This window comes from Trachypithecus francoisi, unplaced genomic scaffold (assembly GCF_009764315.1).
Source record: "Trachypithecus francoisi isolate TF-2019V2 unplaced genomic scaffold, Tfra_2.0 Contig00025, whole genome shotgun sequence".
NCBI lineage: Eukaryota > Metazoa > Chordata > Mammalia > Primates > Cercopithecidae > Trachypithecus > Trachypithecus francoisi.
The window spans coordinates 324,691-345,312 of NW_022680462.1; the positions used below are offsets into that span (position 1 = coordinate 324,691).

General features: G+C 42.3%; 1 protein-coding gene across 8 annotated transcripts in view; it reads right to left on the bottom strand.

Moving 5' to 3' along the window:
• The window catches only part of CCNY (cyclin Y), a 331,884-nt gene that overhangs the window by 17,070 nt on the left and 294,192 nt on the right, over nt 1-20,622 (bottom strand). For all 8 annotated transcript variants that reach the window (XM_033222418.1, XM_033223581.1, XM_033225995.1 and 5 more), the window contains one exon: nt 1,003-1,169. In XM_033222418.1, coding sequence (XP_033078309.1) covers nt 1,003-1,169 — 167 coding nt within the window. The remainder of the gene's footprint in view (nt 1-1,002; nt 1,170-20,622) is intronic.

Below are 20,622 nucleotides of genomic sequence, written 5' to 3' on the forward strand. Positions count from 1 at the left end.
GCCCAGGGATGCCCCTGCAGTGGTAGCTGTCACAGGCACTGGGAAGGTCCTGCATCTGCGGATTACTGGGGGCAGGGATGTGGGTGTAGACTGGGACAGAGCTGGTAACCTTCTCCAGCTTAAAGACACCTTGAGTTGGTTTGCCAAACAAAACGTATGAGAAAAATTTTAGCAACAATAATGTCAGAAGTGACTATAAATCATAAGGAACTGTAAGTCAAGTAGTGCTGGCTGATTGTTTTCTACAATTCTTTCTTCCCCAAGGGCTCTGAATTCAGTTCCTGGATTCCCAGTCCATAGAGACTCCACTCCCCCACCAGACAAGAGTCTGCAGGTGTCCTACTAATAATCCTCACCTAAATTGAAGACTGGCCCATCTGAGAAACCCTGACACTGCCCAAAGAGTAAGGGGAGTGGACAGCTCTCAGTCCCCACGCCTCCCAAGGCCGATGCCCCTCCATGAGCCGTGTTCATGCTGCAAGTGGGAGCCCCGGGACACAAGGATGACCTGAGGCAACTGAGCCTGCAAAACATGACAAAGAAGTGGATGTTTTCTCTGTGAAACTAAACAAAAATATAAAATATTTTAGCTTTTGTGCTTTTTGGATTGGCTTATTGCCTACAAAGGACTGTATGGGGGCATTACCTCTCTGTGATCAGTCTGCAGTGAGATACGAAGCCCAAATATAAACCATCACAGGCTGCGATCAGTGCTAGACCACACCTTTCTAATTAAAGGAGTGTTTGCCTACATTATAGTTTCCGTAAACCAGTTTCACAAAACCTGGAGGTGTCACCACTACCTGTTCATGATCCACATAATGAGAAATGCAGGTTTTCATATGTAATACTCCATAGCCATGCCCCCGTGGTACCAGCTCACAACATTCAGTCAAATGCATTCATTCTGCACTATACAGACCATTAAAAAAGGAGGCAGCTTTCTTTCCAAATGGTCTGGCCAAGACTCTGATGGCCACCTGCCCCTGTCCCCCTACTCACATGTCCTCCACCGTGATGTCTTTCAGGATTTGGCAGTAATCCACATTCCATACAGCCTGGTCATCCCACACCTTGGAGGCCAGCAGGATCGCCCCTAAAACAATCCGCTTCCAGTTGGCCGGACAGATATCTATCTCTGCATACGTTAAAAGTCTTTCAAGGTACACCTGGGAAGACAAGACAATGCCAGAGCTAAGTGATTTGTTTTCTCCTATACACCAGCACACCTCAAGAAATGCTAAAATATTATGTATCATATCCACCTTTAAATGGGAATTTATTACCCAATCATATTTATTTTGAAAAGGCCAAAGGGCTCAATGAGTCTGATGAAACATGGGCTAAAAGTCCCACTCCGTCAGTGGACAATGTGGGTGCAGCTGGATCTTAAACAGACTCTGTGGAGAAACCAATTCCAGGAAGCACAGGCTAATTTCTCACTCTGTCAACTGTGATATCCATACATGTTAATGAATGTTCCAACAGAAAGGATAGAGAATACACTTTTTTTTTTTTGTTTGCAGGTTTTTAAAAATTAAGCTTTTTGTTTTGAGGTAACTGTAGATACACATGTAGTTGTTAAGCCTATCTTTTAACTACTGTGGTAAAATATACACAACGTATAATTTACCATGTAACCATTTTCAGTTCAGCGGCATTAGGTACATTCACACTGTTGTGTTGTTTCTGCAGTGTGGTGGTTACCACATTCACCTGACACACTGCTGTGCAACCATCACCACCAGCCATCTCCAGAACTTTATCATCTTCCCAAACTGAAACTCTACACCCGTTAAATAATAACTCCCCACTTCCTCCCTCTCTGCAGCTACTGGCAACCACCATACTCTATGAATCTGTCTCTATGAATCTGACTATTTTTGGCACATGATATTGGTAGAATCATAAAATATTTGACCTTTTCTGTCTGGCTTATTACCACTTCGTGTAATGTCCTCAAGGTTCACCCATGTTGTGGCATGGGTCAGAACTTCCTTCCTTTTTAAGACTGAATAATATTCAACTGTATGCACATACCCCATCATGTTTATCTATTCATCTGTCAATGAACATTTGAGCTGTTTCCTCCGTTTGGCTATTGTGAACAATGCAGCTATGAACCCTGGTGTACAAACATCTGTCTGAATCCGTGCTTTTAATTCCTTTGGGTACATACCCAGAGGTGGAATTGCTGGATCATAGGGTAATCCTATGTTCAATTTTTGAGGAGCTGACATACCATTTTCCACAGTATGCACCATTTCACATTTTGGCAATGCACAAGGATTCCAATTTCTCCACATCCTCCCTAACACTGCTTATTTTTCTGTTTTGTTTTGGTAATAGTCGTCCTGATGGGTGTGAAGTCATGTATCATTGTGATTATGATTTTATATACCTATTTTTAAATCATTAAAATGATTGGAAAATAAAACCAAGTAATACAGGATTTCTAAACTGACAGAATTTAGGTTGAAGACAGACATCAGAAATATCTATAAAGTCCAGTAAGTTGGGCCACGAGGTAAGAATGTCTTTTTTAGTTTCCATAGTAAAACTCTGTTTATTATTGATAGTATGTCTTAACACTTCTCTGAACTATGAAACTACTACTACAGTTTTTATCAATGCATTTGCAAAGTGAAAATGTATCAGAAAAAAAAAAAAAAATTAAACAGACATCTATGCTTTAAGAACTTGCAGATAAAACCTATTAATGTTATAATTATTCATAGCATATAATGTCCATAAAGTCTTAAATATTGCAAAACGCAAAAAGGCACATTTATTTATACATAAATAAAATAGATTATTTTCAGTTAAATGATACCAACATTCCCAAATGGAATGGGAAAGGTTTGTTGTTGTTTTGTTTTAAAAAGGAAGAATTCACACCTGTTACTTCTTTAGGATGTTCTTGAGACATCTTAATGAAGTTTAGGAAGTTCTTGAGAAAAAGGGTAATTAACACTGACTGGGAGAGGCCTCTTACGGGATGCGAATGCACAAGGCCTGTGAGGGGACCCAACAACCACAGAAGGTGGACTGCTATGAAGAACCCCAGCTCCCAGCTTGCACAGCTAGGTAGGTGCTGTTCTCTGGGACAGGGTGCACTGGGCAGGAAGAGGTTGGTAAAAGATTGCAGGCCTAACTCTGGGTGATTTCTGTCTTGAAATGTCCTAGAGGATGCCACATAAGTAGTGAACACACAGATCTGGAGCTCCAAGAAGACAGCACTGGGGTGCCAGTCTGAGAGTCTGTGACAGGCAGACAGAGCAAAGCCAGGGGCAAGGGACCTGGGGGAGGCTTAAGAACTAAGAAAAGGAGGGGCTGGGCCTGAGACTGGAGGGTCCCTTCCATTTTAAGGGCTGGAGACAGGATGAAGGGGCAGCAAAGGAGAGGGAGGAGTAAAACCTGGTATGTGGTGTTCTTGTTGAGTCTTGTAATAGTTTGGAAAAGAACTTCTAAGGCAAAGCTGTGTTTGCAAGTGCCTAAACTAGGCTTACAACATCATATGGGGCATATGAGAAGGAAACTGAAGGGGTCTCTTGCACAATAAAACATTAAATTGGAAGATCAAGGATTCTAGAGGCAGTGACTGTGCAAGTGGCGGGGCAGGAGAAGCAGCAGGCATGGTGGGTTCAGGAGGGAGGAGGCCAGGGAGAGAAGGGCAAGGGAGTAAGGGTAGAGGGACAAAAGCAGTGGCAGGGAAGACAGGGTGGAAGAAGGGGATGGAGGAACAATCCTTAATGGAAGCAAAACTCTGGGCAGATAAAGGATAAAAAGACCATCAGTGAGCAGTACAGGGTCACCAGCACTGTAGGGTCATGGGCCATGAGCAACGCAGGGTCACAAGCAGCGTAGGGTCACGTGGCTTGACCAGCTCCTCTGCAGAGCCCCCTACCCCTCATCCCTAAACCACAGACAGAATAAGAGGGTCTAATGCTCTCCAAAACAACCAGAAGCTTCCTTGTGGTTTATTTTGCCAGGTGCAGTTGTGAAGCCCCTGAGAAACTGGTGGGGTGGGGAGGGGGAGGTCAGACTCTTCTCGGTCTCTTCCAGAGAAATGGGGATTTTGGCGTGGTGAGGGGTGGGGGGTTTGGCACCCAAATGTTTGCTGAATGAAAACATCCATGACTAATGGTTCTCTTGCTTAAAAAGATTACTGTTCTGTGTTCAGTGCTTTCATAATGAAATCGCAATTTTTTAAATCTTAAAAACTTGGATTTTTATGGCTTATCAGATGTTCCTTAGAATAGATCAGGGCACCGTACTGAAGACAAAGTAAAAATCCTAAAAAGAAAGTACGGTTGACCTCTGAACAACACAGGTTCAAGCTGTGTGGATCCACTAATATGCAGATAGTTTCGTTAACTGCTACACCAAATGCACCTGACTCTCCTGCCTCCCTTCCACCTTCTCCACCTCTTTTGCCTCCACAGCCCCAGAGGCAGCAAGACCAATCCCTCCTCCCCTCCTCAGCCTACTCAATGAGAAAACGACCAGGATGACGACCTTTATGATGATCCACTTCCACTTAATGAGTGGGAAATATATTTTCCTGGCTGGGCGCGGTGGCTCACACTTTTAATCCCAGCACGTCGGGAGGCCAAGGTGCGCAGAACACGAGGTCAGGAGATCGAGACCATCCTGGCCAACATGGTGAAACCCCATCTCTACTAAAAATACAAAAATAAGCTGGGCATGGTACACATGCCTGTGGTCCCAGCTACTTGGGAGGATGAGGCAGGAGAACTGCTTGAATCCAGGAGGCGAAGGCTGTAGTGAGCCAAGATTGTGAAACTGCACTCCAGCCTGGGTGACAGAGCGAGACTCCATCTCAAAAAAAAAAAAAAAAAATATATATATATATATATAATATATATACACACACACACACACACACACATATATATATTTGTCCTTATTTTCTTAACATTGTCTTTTCTCTGGCTTACTTCATTGTAAGAATACAGTACAGCATACATATAACATGCAAAATAAATAATCAAATATTTATGTTATAGGTAAGGCTTTCAGTCAACAGTAGGCTATTAAGTTTTGGGGGGGTCAAAAGTTCTATGTGGATTTTCAACTGTGCAGGGTTCCATGCCTCAAACCCTGGAGTTGTTCATGGGTCAAGTGGAGTAACACATTTGAAATCCCAAAGGCAAATAGCCAATAAGCTGTAGTAAGAGGTTCTAAGTATAATAATAATAAAATGGAAAACCATTATAGGGAAAGTCCACCTTGACCTTCCCAAATTAGTTGGGTGACCCTCCCCTTGCTCCGAGTGCTGCATTTATCTCAGGGTAGGGTAAGGGCCTCTTCCCTGGATAGGAAGCCTGGATAAGCCCTCATCTCATCCCCAGTATGCGCGGCATCTAGCACAGGGGCCGGCAGTGCATGCTCCCTGAATGCTTCATGGACACATGGTCCCCTGCAGGGATGATGAGGGGCCTGCATCCACACAGGGCTCCAGCAGGCTACTGAAAGAGCTATGAAAGGACAGATTTCCAGCCCAAGGGAAGTCGGCAGGACTACATACGAGAGTGATTTGCTAGTAAAACGACCACAAATAATGGCATTCAGGAAAGAGAACTGCATTGACAAAGGCGTAGTGAATTAAGGGAAACAGAGTCCTTGGCTTGTGAGACAGGTGCAGTGGTGAACAACAAAGTTCAGAGGCGGCAGCTATGGGCACACAGGAAGCCAGAGAGACTTTCAAATAAGGTCCAGGAAGTCATAAAGCACGGCACTGTAACTGCACTGGAAAGGCCGTTGTGGGAGTGTCCAAGTGTCCTTCACTCAACAATGGTGGAAAAAAGTAAGTCACCCAAGAAAGCTCAATAACTTTATCAATTTTGGGGGATTTTCATTTATTATATTAAGTTTAAACAGAAAGAATAAGCTAATGCTTTAGATCGTAATTTTCCTCTGTGTGAACATCATAACTCTTCAGGTAAAGATCTAGGTGACGCTCAGTGGGAATTCCAGCTGGCACTGACCTCAGGGTCCCAGGGTGTGTATTTTACAAAGGCTGGTGACAAACTCCTCTCACTCTCCAACAAAGAGACAACCAGAAAATGTGCAATACCACTGTGCTGACAGCAGAAAATGGGGGCTGGACCTAAGTAAACCTCCAGATGGTTAAAGCAGTAGAAAAAGAAGATTGTGACGCAATCTTCACCCAGATACCAGAGACTCCATTTCTTCACAGACGTGAGGCGCTCAAACCTCCCAGGCTCTCTACAGAGGTCGGTGCTCACTGGCTCAGTACAAAAAGCTGACTACATTTTCTTCTGACTTTGTAACTTACCTTAGTAGATGAATATTAATAACTGTATTAGGTAATATTTAAGAGAACACTTAATGTTTGGGAAAAAACCAGTCATGAACCAGGTGTGATATTCCATTACGGCTAACTGAAGGAATCAGACAACATGATACATCCTGTAACAGAGGGAAAGCAGTTGCTATACTGGGAGATAAGGCATTCACGGTAAGCTTAACTTAAAAATACTTAATTTAGCAAAACTTGCCAATACAACTATAGTCAAGAGTCAGCTGCAACTTCTTTAGTAAACTCCCACTTGGATATTTTAACTCTCTGCCAAGTAAAATAATACACAGTTGATTTTCCTAAACAATATCCCATGACCATTGCTAAGAGGTCACTCTTACTCAAATAAGTTTTCACACTTAATTCATGAGAATGACTATTCTGAGAAGTCTCTCTCGAAACTACAGGTTAATGAGCAACTATGGGGCTGTAAAGAGGCATCAGCTGACTGTACATCACAAAGCCGTTCAGAGGCATTTGGAGGGGATCAAACAAAACTCACGGAATCGAGGATATATGCAAATGAGATCCCAATGATGCTGAAATTATTCCAATCCAATTTTAAAGAATAATACTAGGCCAGTTAATTTTCTGAATCTGTACCAGATATAATTTCCTTCTGGACTTTAATCCTGCTGTCTTTCAGCTGTTTGGTGTGGATGATTAGAGCATGTTACGATACAGCTGAGGTAGAAATCATACGGGTCAAGACTCTGTGAAGTGAATTGGTGGCTTCATTCCATTCTCAATTATACCCTAATTCCAGAGTGCTGTCTCATAAACATACTATTTTGGGGGAATGGGGGTAGCTTCCTAAACTCCCTGTATTCAGCAATGCTCCATAAATTACCACTTTTGTGGCCAAAAAAATTATTTTAAAGGAGTAATTATTATTTTCTGTTTACAAAATTTCTGCCAGTTTCACATTTGGATTCTTTTTGTACCTGATGCTGGAAGATTTTCCAATAGCCTGGAATATACACTTATATTATGAATACAGATTAATAAATTAACATAAAGTATAATCTTTACCCTAACCTACAGCAATAACCTCCTTGCTGGTATTCCTGGAGAGATCTTAATAAAAATCTCACATGATTCTGTTGGTATCTTGTGGATATGGGTTACACTGTGTCCCCTCTTCCAATATGTTGAAGTCCTAACCCCCAGTGGCTCAGAATAGTAGGGCCTTATTTGGAGACAAGGCCTTTACAGAGTTAGTGGAGTTAAAATGAGGTCATTAGGATGGGACCTAATACAATATGATTGGGGACCTTACATAAAGGGGAAACTTGGAGACAGACATACACACAGGAGAACGCAGCGTGAGCATGAGGCTGGGCACCCACACACCACAGAGAGACGCCTGGAGCAGAACCTTTCCTCACAGCCCTCGGAACTAACCTGGCCAGTGCCTTGATTTTGGACTTCTGGCCTTCAGAACTGAGAGACAATGAAGTTCTGGGGCTGAAGCCACCCAGTGTGCAGTACATTGTTCTGGCAGCCCCAGGGAATTAACAGAATATCTGTCTAAAGATCTTGATGGCTCCCTGCCACCTGAAGCGAAGCTGGCCATCCACAGTCTGGGAGTAGCTCACAGACAGGTTTCGTTTGGCTTCGAGATTCTTTTTAAAATCTCAGCTAACAACAGGGAATGTTCAAAAATAAGTCCGGTTTTCTAGCTTCTCTTTGAACACTGGAAGGCTCCAGCCCCTCATTTCTACATGGCAAGGATTAGTCATGCTGTGATTTTCAAATGTTACTGAGTGTACATGCATGCACACACATGAACACATGCTTACTTAGCATTTGCCATCAGTAACAACCCTCTCTTTCCTCTAAAAGGAGGCATTTGCAGCCCAGGAAATGATCCTGATCATCTACCTAAAATGTATAAACAGAAGAGAAAGAACAAAACAGCACGGAGTGCAGCAAACAGTGAACATAGCAAGCCTGAGACTGCCATGCTCAGAACAGGCTGCTTCTCGGGCTGACCTCAGCTGGCATTTGAGAGCGTCCATTTCAGGAGGGCTCCCAGCATTCCCAGGACAGGTAAGACCAGCTCGCTATGCACACAGGTGTACAAACAAGGTGGTTTATGCTGAGCCTGCTTTCCCTCTGGGACTCTGGAATTTTGGTATGTGCTTAACAGAGGATGTCTGCGTGACCAACACAAACCTCAGGCGCTGAGTCTCTAATGGGCTTTGCTGGTGGACAACATCTTCGAAGTATAGTCATACGTCATTTAACAATGGGTACATTCTGAAAAATGCTTCATTAGGCAATTCAATCCTTGTGGGAATACCATAGACTGCACTTACACAAAAGCAGGTGCTACGGCCTACTACAAACCAAGGCTGTGTGGTATGACCTACTGCTCCAAGGCTGCAAACCTGTACAGCATGTGACTGTACTGAATACTGTAGGTAACTGGAACACAAGGGTGAGTATTTGTGTATCTAAATATATCTAAACAAAGAAAAAGTACCGTAAAAATATGGTAATGAAGATAAAAATGGTCCACCTGTACGGGGCACTTACGGTAAATGGAGCTTGCAGGACTGAAAGTTGCTCTGGATGAGTGAGTGAATGTGAATCCTAGGGCATTACTGTACACTACTGTGGATTTGATATATGCTGTACATTTAGGCTCTATTAAATTTATGAAAAAGATTTTCTGTAATAATAAATTAACCCTAGCTTACTGTAACTTTATAAACTTTAAAAAAATTTTAAACTTTGGACTCTTTTGTAATAATGCTTAGCTGAAAACACTATACAGTTGTACAAAAATATTTTCTCTCTTTATATCCTTATTCTACAAGCTATTTTATATTTAAGTTTTTTTTTTCTTCACTTTCTAAACTTTTTTGTTAAAAACTAAGACATCAACACACATCTGCCTAGACCTACACAGAGTGAGGATTATCAATATTGCTGTTTTCTGCCTCCACATCTTGCCCCACTCCCAGGTCTTCAGAGGCAGTAATACACACAAAGCAGTGGGGTCCAGAACACCTCCTGAAGGACCTGCCTGAGGCTGTTTCACTGTTAACTTCTTTTTTTTTAAATAAGTAGAAGGGGTACACTCTAAAGTAACAATAAAAAGTATAGTATAGTAAACACATAAAACAGTAACAGAGTCGCTTATTATCAAGTATTACATGTACCGTGCACATGCTAGACTTTTAAATGTCTGACAGCACAGGTTTGCATACATCAGCATCGCCACAAACACCTGACGCCTAGGATGCACTAGCATGTTATGATATCACTAAGCGATAGGAATTTCTGAGCTCCACTATAATCTTCTGGACAAATGTCATATATGTGGTCCATCGTTGACTGAAACACCATTATGTGGCACATGACCGTATTGTTACAACTCACTGCTGGGGGATCAAGTGTGACCTGTATCACTCCACTGGGAGAGGACTATTTTTCCTCCAGACTTTGCCCCACGGGCCCTCCCCTTTTTGCTGATTTTGCATTATACCCGGACATTATAATAAGTCATAGCTGTAGAACTACATGCTGGGTCCTGTGAGTCCTGCTAGTAAATGATCAAACCTGGGGTGGTCTTGGGGACTCCCAACACACACAGTATTTTACAAATGCCAGGCTGCACCCGATTAGTGGGTTTTTAAACAAATATACCAGATTATGAACAGCATTCTTTACTGAAATTTTTAAAAAATGAAACAGATGGAAAAGAATAGATCTAGCAAGTTGAGGTATCTGTTTATGAAATCTTGGGCAGTAGTGTGCACTAAGATTAACATAATTTGCATTGCACTTGCCTTTAACTTTACTGAATTTGCATAAGCATGGCAACTCTTAGACTCCCTGTCACTAAGTTTAGGTAACTAGTGACTTGACCACCACTTATTATTTGCTAGCAATTGGAGGAACAACTGAATAAGATGTCTGGACTCATCACTGAATAGATGCCACCTGAATAACAGCTTTTGAATTCCTCAGAATCTATTAAAAGTGACCCATAAAAGAAGTCTTTCAGGGTCAGACTCAATTGATTCCACAGTCACTTCACCATCAGAGCACCAGATTCTGAGAAGGGATTTAGAGGCTGCAGTTCAGGGGCTGAATGGCAGGCGTCGGACAGCCATGCAGCAATGGCTGGGCCCTGCCAAGGACTCCTCAGGCTGAGACCCAACCCCACTTGGCATGACCAGTCATCCTGACAGGCTGATATAACAAGCATTCTTCTTAGAATGCATCACCTAGGGAGGTGGAGCACAACCGCCTGCTTAAGTGTGGGTTGTAGACAGTGACCTCATTCCAAGAACACACAGTACAGAAAGTGGAGAAAAAGAGTGGCTACAAAGCACAGAAACCTGACAAACACAACCTCAGCCAGGGATCAAGGTTATCATCAATAGTCATAAGTCATGTTGACCTTATGTACCTTTGATGTGATGTGATAAAAATGATGCTTTACCTTTGTTATCTTCCTCCAAAAAAACATATAATCCCAGTCGAATCATGAGAAAAACATCACACAAATCCCAAGTTAGGGACATTCTACAAAAAAAAAACTAGCCAGCACTCCTCAAAACTGTCAAGATCGTCAAAAACAAGGAAAGCCTGAGAAACTATCACAGCCAAGAGGAGACTAGGGAGACACGACAACTAGATACAATATGGTGTCCCGGATGGGATCCTAAAGAAGAAAAGGGATGCTGGGTAAAAACTAAGTAAACTGGAGTAAAAATGAACTTCAGTTAATAATAATAATATATGGGCAGGTATGGTGGCTCACACCTGCAATCCTAGCACTCAGGGAGGCCGAAGAGGAAGAGTCACTTGAAGACAGAAGTTCAAAGCCGGCCTGGGCAACGCAGCAAGGCCCAGTCTCTACAAAATATTTTAAAAAGTCAAGCGAGTATGAAGGTGCACGGCTGTAGGTCCAGCTACTCAAGAGCCTGCAGGGACAGGATCACTTGAGCACAGGAGTTTGAGGCTGCAGAGAGCCATGAATGGTGCCAATGCACTCTAGCCAGGGCAACAGAATGAGATCCATCTCAAAAATAATAGTTAGAATAATAATATATCAGTATCAGTTCATTAAGTGTAACAAATAGATCACACTAAGATACTAAATTATGTACATTATATCATACAATTTTATAATATTATAGATGTTAAAAACAAACTGGATGTGGGGTTTACAGGAACTCTTGTTTTCTTCACAATTTTTATGTAAATCTAAAACTAATCTAAAAAAAAAGTTTATTTAAAAAAAATACATCTATGGAAATTAAAGTATAACCCAGCAAACCTTTTGCAATGCAACTAAAGCTTAGAAATTCATAACTGTAGATGCCTGTATTAAAGAAAAAAACTCAAATCAATAACCTAACTTTCCATATTAAGCAACTAGAAGAAGAGCAAACTGAAACTAAAGTAGAAGGAAGTAATCGAGATTGAAGTGGAAAGAAATGAAATAGAAATATTAAAACGAGAGAAAATCAATAAAACTGAAAGTTGATTCCTTGGAAAAAACAACAAAATTGAAAAACCTGAAGGTAGATCAACCAAGAAAAAGAGAAATGGCTCAAATGAGTAAAATCAGAAGCAAAACAGAGGACATTATAGACTTTACAGAAATAAAAAGAATTACAAAAGAATACTGTGGAACAACTGCATGACAACAAATTGGGTAATGCTGATGAAATGGACAAACTCCTAGAAAAACAAACTACTGCAATTGACTCAAGAAGAGATAACCTGAAAGATAACCTATAAGAAATAAGCAAGGAGACTGATTAGTAACGTAGAAACTTCCAAAAGAGAAAAACCCTGACCAACATGGCTTCAGTGGTAAATTCTACCAAACATTCAAATAAGAATACCAACCCTTGACAAACTCTTCAAAAAAAAAAAAAAAAAAAAAAAAGTAGAAGGAATATTTCTCAATTCGTTCTATGAGGCTAGTATTACCCTGATACCAAAACCAAAGATATCACAAGAAAACCATAGACCAAATTCCTTACAAATATGGATGTAATTATCAACAAAAGACTAGCAAACTGAGTTCAGCAACATATAAAAAGAATTATACACTGTGACTAACTGGGAATTATCCCAGGAATGCAGGGTTAACATATTAATAGAACAAAAGATAAAAACTACACAATCAATCACGATAGATGCAGAAAAAGCATTTAACAGAATCTAATACCCTTTCAAAATAAAAACACTACACAAATTAGGAATACAAGAAAACGTCCTCAATCTGATAAAGGACATCTACAAAAAACTCACAGCACACAGCACATTTAATGGAGAAGAATGGAAAGCTTCACACCTATTATCAATGACAAGACAAGGATGTGCACTCATGATACTTCTATTCAACACTGTACTAGAGGTACTAACTGTGGCAACTAGGCAAGAAAACGAAATAAAAGGCATTCCATAACGAACAGGAAGAAGTAAAACGATCTCTATTTGCAGGTGATCTTCCCATGTAACATTCTAAAGAATCTACTAAAAAAGTTATTAGAGTAAATGAATTCAGCAACGTGGCAGCGTGCAAGATCTACAAAAATAAATTATATTTCTATAGTCTAGCAATAAACCACCAAAAATGAAATTAAGAAAACAATTGAGTTAATAACAGCATGAAAAATAATTAAATACCTATGAATTTTTTTTTTTTTTTCTTTTTTTGAGACGGAGTCTCACTCTGTCACCAGGCTGGAGTGCAGTGGCACAATCTCAGCTCACTGAAATCTCTGCCACTGCAACCTCCGCCTCCTGGGTTCAAGCGACTCTCCTGCCTCAGCCTCCTGAGTAGCCGGGACTACAGGTGCATGTCACCACACCCAGCTAATTTTTGTGTGTTTAGTAGAGATGGGGTTTCACCATGTTGGCCAGGATGGTCTCGATCTCTTGACCTCGTGACCCGCCCTCCTTGGCCTCCCAAACTGCTGGGATTACAGGTGTGAGCCACCGCTCCCAGTCCCTAGAAATAAATTTAACAAAAGAAATATAAGATTTGTATACTGAAAACTATAGAAAAATGTTGACAAAATGAAAGAAAATCTAAATAAATAGAAAGATATTCCATGTTAGAAGATATTTGAATGCTTAATACTGCTAAGACCACAATACTTCCCAAACTGATCTACAATGTATCAATACAATTCCTACTAAAATCCCAAAATTTTGGGGTGGTGGGTGCTGACAGAAATTGACAAGCTAATTCTAATGTTCATTGGGAAATGCAAGGATCACGGATGGCATGGCCAAAACAACATTGAGAGAGAAAAACAAAGTTGGAAACTCATACTTTCTGATTTCAACTTCAAATCTATGATAATCAAGACAGTGTAGTACTGATATAAGGATATACATAAAGATCAATGGAATAAAACTGAAAACCCAGAAATAAACTTTCATGTTTATGGTCAAGTGATTTGTGACAAGGGTGACAAGACAGTTCAATGGGGAAAGGATAAAGGCACTGGGACAACTGGATATCCAAATGCACAACAATGAATGTGGACCCCTAACTCACAAAAACTAGCTCAAAATGAATGATGGACCTAAATATAAGAGCTAAATTTATAAAACTCCTAAAGGAAGATATAGGGGTAAATCATCATGATCATGGGTTATGCAATGATTCTTAGATAAGCACAAGTGACAAAAGAAATACATTGGGCTTCGTGAAAATAAAAACCTAAGTTCCAAAATACACCATCACAAAAAAGAAAGGACAAAAAAGACGAGAAAATGTGTGTGAATCATATACCTGACAAAGGACTTGTATCCAGAACATATAAAGAACTCCTGCAACTCAACAACCAAAAGACAAACCCATTTTTTAAATGGGCAAAGAATGTAAATAGATACCTCTCCAAAGAAAACACACAAGTGGTCAATAAACACATGCAAAGATGCTCAACCGTCATTAATCCTCAGGGAAATGCAAATAAAAACAATGAGCTAACCCTTCAAACCCACTAGAATGGCTAACATGAAAAAGACAGACACTAACAAGCATTCATAAGGATGTGATGTGGAGAAACTGAAAATCTCATTATGTTGCCAAAGGAAATCTGAAATTGTGCAGTCACTTTGAAAAACAGTTAATCTGCTGTTCCTCAAAACAGAGTTACCATATGACCCAGCAATTCTACTTCTAGATATATACCAAGAGAAATGAAGACATATGCCCACATATAAACTGTATCAGTTCATTTTCATGCTGCTGATAAAGACATACCTGAGACTGGGCAATCTACAAAAGAAAGAAGGTTTAATCGAACTTATGGTTCCACATGGCTGGGGAAGTCTCACAATCATGGCAGAAGTCAAGGAGGAGCAAGTCACATCTTACACGGATGGCAGCAGGCAAAGAGAGAATGACAGCCAAGCGAAAGGGGCTTCCCCTTATCAAACCATCAGATCTCATAAGGCTTATTCACTACCACGAGAACAGTATGGGGGAAACCGGTGCCATGATTCAATTATCTCCCACCAGGGCTCTCCCACAACAATGGGAATTATGGGAGACACAATTCAAGACGAGATTTTGGTGGGGACACAGCCAAACCATATCATTCCACCCCTGGCCCCTCCCAAATCTCACGTCCTCACATTTCAAAACTAATCATGCCTTCCTAACAGTCCCTCATTTCAGCATTAACTCAAAAATCCACAGTCCAAAGTCTCATCTGAGACAAGGCAAGTCCCTTCCACCTATGAGCCTGAAAAATCAAAAGCAAGCTAGTTACTTCCTAGATACAATGGGGGTACAGGTAATGGGTAAATAGAGCCATTCCAAAGGGGAGAAATTGGCCAAAACAAAGAAGTTACAGGGCCCAAGCAAGCCCGAAATCCAGCAGGGCAGTCAAATTTTAAAGCTCTAAAATGATCTCCTTTGACTCCAGGTCACGCTGATCCAAAAGGTGGGTTCCCATGGTCTTGGGCAGCTCCACCCCTGTGGTTTTACATGGCTGCTTTCACAGGCTGGTGTTGAGTGTCTGCAATTTTTCCAGGTGCATGGTACAAGCTGCTGGTGGATCTACCATTCTGGGGTAGCTCTTCTCGCAGCTCCACTAGGCAGTGCCCCAGCAGGGACTCTGTGTGAGGGCTCTGACCTGACATTTCCCTTCCACATAGTCCTAGCAGAGGTTCTCCACGAAGGCCCCTCCCCTGAAGCAAACTTTTGCCTGGGCATCCAGGCATTTCCATACATCTGAAATCTAGGCAAACCTCAATTCTTGACTTCTGGACACCCACAGGCTCAATGCCACACAGAGGCTGCCAAGGCTTGGGCTTCCACCCTCTGAAGCAACAGCCTGAGCTGTGCCTTGGCCCCTTTTAGTTATAACTGGAGTGGCTGGGACACAGGGCAGCAAGTGCCTAGACTGCACACAGCACAGGAACCCTGGGCCTAGTCTACGAAACCATTTTCTCCAAGACCTCCAGGCCTGTGATGGAAGGGGTTGCCCTGAAGACCTCTAACATGCCCTGGAGACATTTTCCCCATTGTCTTGGGGATTAACATTCTCTCCTGCAAATTTCTGCAGTCTGCATGAATTTCTCCTCAGATAATGGGTGTTTCTTCTCTATCAGACTGTCAGGCTGCAAATTTTGTGAACTTTTATGCTCTGCTTCCCTTATAAAACTGAATGCCTTTAACAGCACCCAAGTCACCTCTTGAATGCTTTGCTGCTTAGAAATTTCTTCCACCAGATACCCTAAATCATCTCTCTCAAGTTCAAAGTTCCACAAATCTCTATTGCAGGGGCAAAATGCCACCAGTTTCTTTGATAAAACAACAAGAGTCACCTTTGCTCCAGTTCCCCAGTTCCTCATCTCTATCTGAGGCCACCTTAGCCTGAACCTTATTTTCCATATCGCTATCACTACTTTGGGCAAAGCCATTCAACAAGTCTCTAGGAAGTTCCAAATTTTCCCACATTTTCCTGTGTTCTTGTGAGCCTTTCAAACTGTTCCAATCTCTGCCTGTTACCAAGTTCTAAAGTCACTTACATATTTTTGGGTATCTTCAGCAGCACCCCACTCTACCGGTACCAATTTACTGTATCAGTCCGTTTTCACACTGATGATAAAGACATAACCGAGACTGGAAAAAAAAGAGGTTTAATTGGACTTACAATTCCACATGGCTGGGGAGGCCTCAGAATCATGGCGGAGGGTGAAAGGCACTTCTCACATGGTGCCAGCAAGAGAAAATAAGGAGGAGGCAAAAACAGAAACCCCTGATAAATCCAACAGATCTCGTAAGACTTATTCGTTACCACGAGAACAGTACGGGGGAAACTACTGCCATGTTTCAGTTATCTCCCACCAGGTCCCTCCCACAATAATGGGAGTTATGGGACATACAATTCAAGATGACATTTGGGTGGCAACACAGCCAAACTACATCACAAACTTATACAAATCTTACCACAAACTTAGGTTCACAGCAGCAGTATTCATAATAGCCACAAAGTAGAAACAAGTTAAATGTCCACCAACTGATGAATGAGTAAACAAAATAAAGTACAGCCACCCTCAGCATCTGTGGAAGGTTGGTTCCAGGGCCCCCTGCAGATACTGAAATCTGAGGATGCTCAAGTCCCTGAAATAAAATGGCATAGTCATTTTCGTATAACCTGTGCATATCATCTTGTATATGACTTATAATACCTTGTACATGACTTATAATACCTAATACAATGTAAATGCTAGGTAAATCGTTGTTATACTGTTTTGTTTAGGGAATAATGACAAGAAGAAAAAGTCTGTACATGTTCAGCACAGATACAACCATCACAGGCCTAACCACATTTTCAATTTGCAGCTGGTTGAACCTTCAGGTGCAAAACCCTTATACAAGGAGGGCCAACACTCACTCTCTCTCATACATATACATATACATATACATATACATATACATATACAGAGAGTGCTGAAAGCCTGTGGGTTGTGACCAACTCAGCATTCCACTGGAGGTTATATGATCAAATAGCAAACTGTTCACCATGAATGCAGGATGTGGGCAAACTCACAACTATGCCTGCCACCAGAAGGTTTGCTGATGGCAATAACTCCCTGGCGCCGTGCTCCCTGAGGTTATCTACTGGAACATCTGGAGACTACTGTTCAGAGAATGCAGCTGTGCAGGCCTGCACTAAGTCAAGCAGCTGACTGACAAACACCCCCTTCTCCCTATCTCCTTTACTCAATAAATACTATAAATATTATACTACAAATACTATACTCAATAAAGGGCTAAAGAAGCTCAGGGTCCTTGTTCACTAAAACCAAGGAGGACCCTGACCCCGTCTTCCAAATACATTCTTTTGTCTTTGTCTTATTCTTGCGTTCGTCCTCCTTTGTTCACTCCAACAGGGATTGGGCTGTGGCATATATATATATATATAGTCATATATATGTCTCATAGTCATATATAGTCTCATATATATATGTATCTCCATTCAATGGAATATTATGTGCAATAAAGGACATACTATACATGCTACAACGTGGATGAATCCCGAAAATATATGCTAAGTAAAAGAAGCCAGTCATGAACTATCATATGAGATACTATTTATATGAAATGTTCAGAATAGGCAAATGACACAGAAATTTGATTAGTGGTTTCCTGGGCCTGGGTGGAGGCTAAGAATGCAGAGTGAATGCCAAAGGGTAAGGGGTTTCTCTATGGGGTGAAGGGAATATTCTGAAACTAGGTTGGAGTGATGGTTGTACAACGTATTAAAACCCACTGAAATGCTCACTTTAAATGGCTGAATTGTAATGGTATATAAAATATGTATCAATAAAGCTATTAAAAAATAGGGAATAAATAAAGGGACCGCACCCCCTCTTGTCTGGTCAGCTGTCACTTTACCACCTCCACCTCTTCTTGGTCCCCCTTCCCTTATGCCTGAATCCTCCCATCCATCACCAACTTCCTCTTTCTCCCTCTTCTATTGCTGTGGTTCTGCAGACAGAACTAACCTCACATGGAATGCTCAATCAAGGTTCAGCTGAGTGATGTCCCTGAAACTGAAAAGTTTGCCTCTGTCCCTTCAGAAAGCTTAAGCAGGGCCGGGTGTGGTGGCACATGCCTGTAATCCCAAAATTTTGGGAGGCTGAGATGGGCAGATCACTTGAGGTCAGGAGTGACCAGCCTGGCCAACATGGTGAAACCCCCATCTCTACTAAAAATCCAAAAAACTTAGCAGGGCACGGTGGCGCAAGCCTGCAATCCCAGCTACTCAGAAGGCTGAGGCAGGAGAATCGTTTGAACCCAGGAGGTGGAGGGTGCAGTGAGCTGAGATTGTGCTACTGTACTCCAGCCTGAGCAACAAAGTGAGACTCCATCTCAAAAAAAAAAAAAAAAAAAAAAGCTTAAGCAATGAAATGACAGAATATGTGTCAAATGTTCTAAAGCTACTGGGGCAGGGGAAGATAATGAATAGGTATTAAATGCTCCTTATGTTTCAGGCACATCACTACCATGTACTTCAGCCAGTAGGCAGTTATTCCTGTGCTCACTACATGTTCAACAAATACTTACTGAGCATTTATTATAAGCTGGGCTGTGTTCCAGATGTTGGTCATATTGTAGTGAACCAAATGGACAAAAAGACAAAACATTTCTTACTCATGGGGCTTACTGACAAAACAATAAAATTAATGACTTCAACCTAAAGCATGCTGACAGGTGATAAGCACGTGGAGAAAAAGCAGGAAGTGATGAGCAGGGAGTGCGGTGCAGGAGGGAGGCTGCAACTTCAGATATGGTAGCCAGGCAACAGCTCCCTGATGTACCCTTTGAACAAAGATGAGGAGGAGGAGGGCAGGACGCATCTCAAGCACGCCTGGGTCAGAGGGGGCTGGGTGCCAAGGGGGCTGGGTGCAGAAGTCCCGAGGCAGGTGTGTGTCTGGTACTTTCAGGGCACAAAGTGGCTGCAGCATGACACTGAGGAGAGTGGAGGCAGCTGGACAGAGAGGAAAGGGAGGCTTAATCTTGCTGAGCCCCGTCAGTCACGTAAGGGCTTTGTGTTTTCCTCTGAGGAAGATGGGAACCACTATAGGTTCTGAATAGAGGAGAGTGCAAAGTGAGAAAAAAGAGCAGGACCAAGCTCCTTCAGCTCTGGGTCATGCCTGATTTTTCTACACATGAACATCTGACCCCAAAGGAACTGGGGCCTCCAAAATTGAAAGAGGAGACTGAGTTAGAGGGTGTGTGGCCTTAAACGGAGAGGCGATGAAGCTAGGGTGGGAAAAGCTATTCATACTGTCCTGTCACATCCCATCGGAAGCAAGAAAGCCGACCTGCACATTAAGACCCCAGAGTCACAGCAGCGCACAAAGGTGAGAGAAGCAGCCAGAAGGGAGAGAAACCTGCAGTGGGCCTCATTCTACAGACTGATGTCCTTCCAGACCTACAGGACAAGGGATATGTGGGACCTGCCTGGACCTTCCAATATCTCCTTCTGCCTTGGCCTCTGGCTTTCTCATCCTTCCAACAGAAGATCCCAGTTCAAACAGGCGGTGAGCTTTTCGTGTTGTCAAGGTACCACCTGGGACTAAAGTGGGTGCTATGCATGGTTCTCAGTATCAGCCAGCTTGGGTGACTCCTGAAGAAGGGCAGGGCCTCGTGGAGGGGCAGCTGGATGCCAAGGCTTTTCTGCCCACCTCACCACAGGTCTGGCTTCCCCCAGCTGCTGCGGGAACACCACAAAGGCCTCTACATAACTCAGCAAGGTGCAAATCAATGACCTCGCTCCCTTTCGAATTTCCTCATGTGGCAGTATCCACAGGAGAGCTTTCAGCATATTCTACAAGGCTAAAAAATACACTTAGTGATCCTAAGTTATTGTTGTGAAATATTTGCTTTGGGTGAAGTAGGTTTGGGTGTCTGAAGGGTCTGCAGGCTCTCTGTCCACAGCAGGCTGCAGTCCTACTCCGTGTGGGAAGCAGGGCCAGGACTAACTGCTCTTCCTCCCCCATCGCCTCCTGAGCAGCATGCCAAGATGCCAAACACATGCCCAGTGAAAATAAGAGGTTAATGAATGCATCTCTGTCAACTCTAGGCCAGATTTGTCCTGAATGACTATTTCTAACTCTAGGGAACACGAGGAGGGAAGAACAATCCTACAAGAGTCTTGCTCAAGGCACACATCTCTATGGCCTCTGCCCACAAGCATGCAGCTGGGCTGAGCCTCGGCAGACAGCAGTGACCAGGGGATAGGCTGCAGGGCTGCACCCACCAC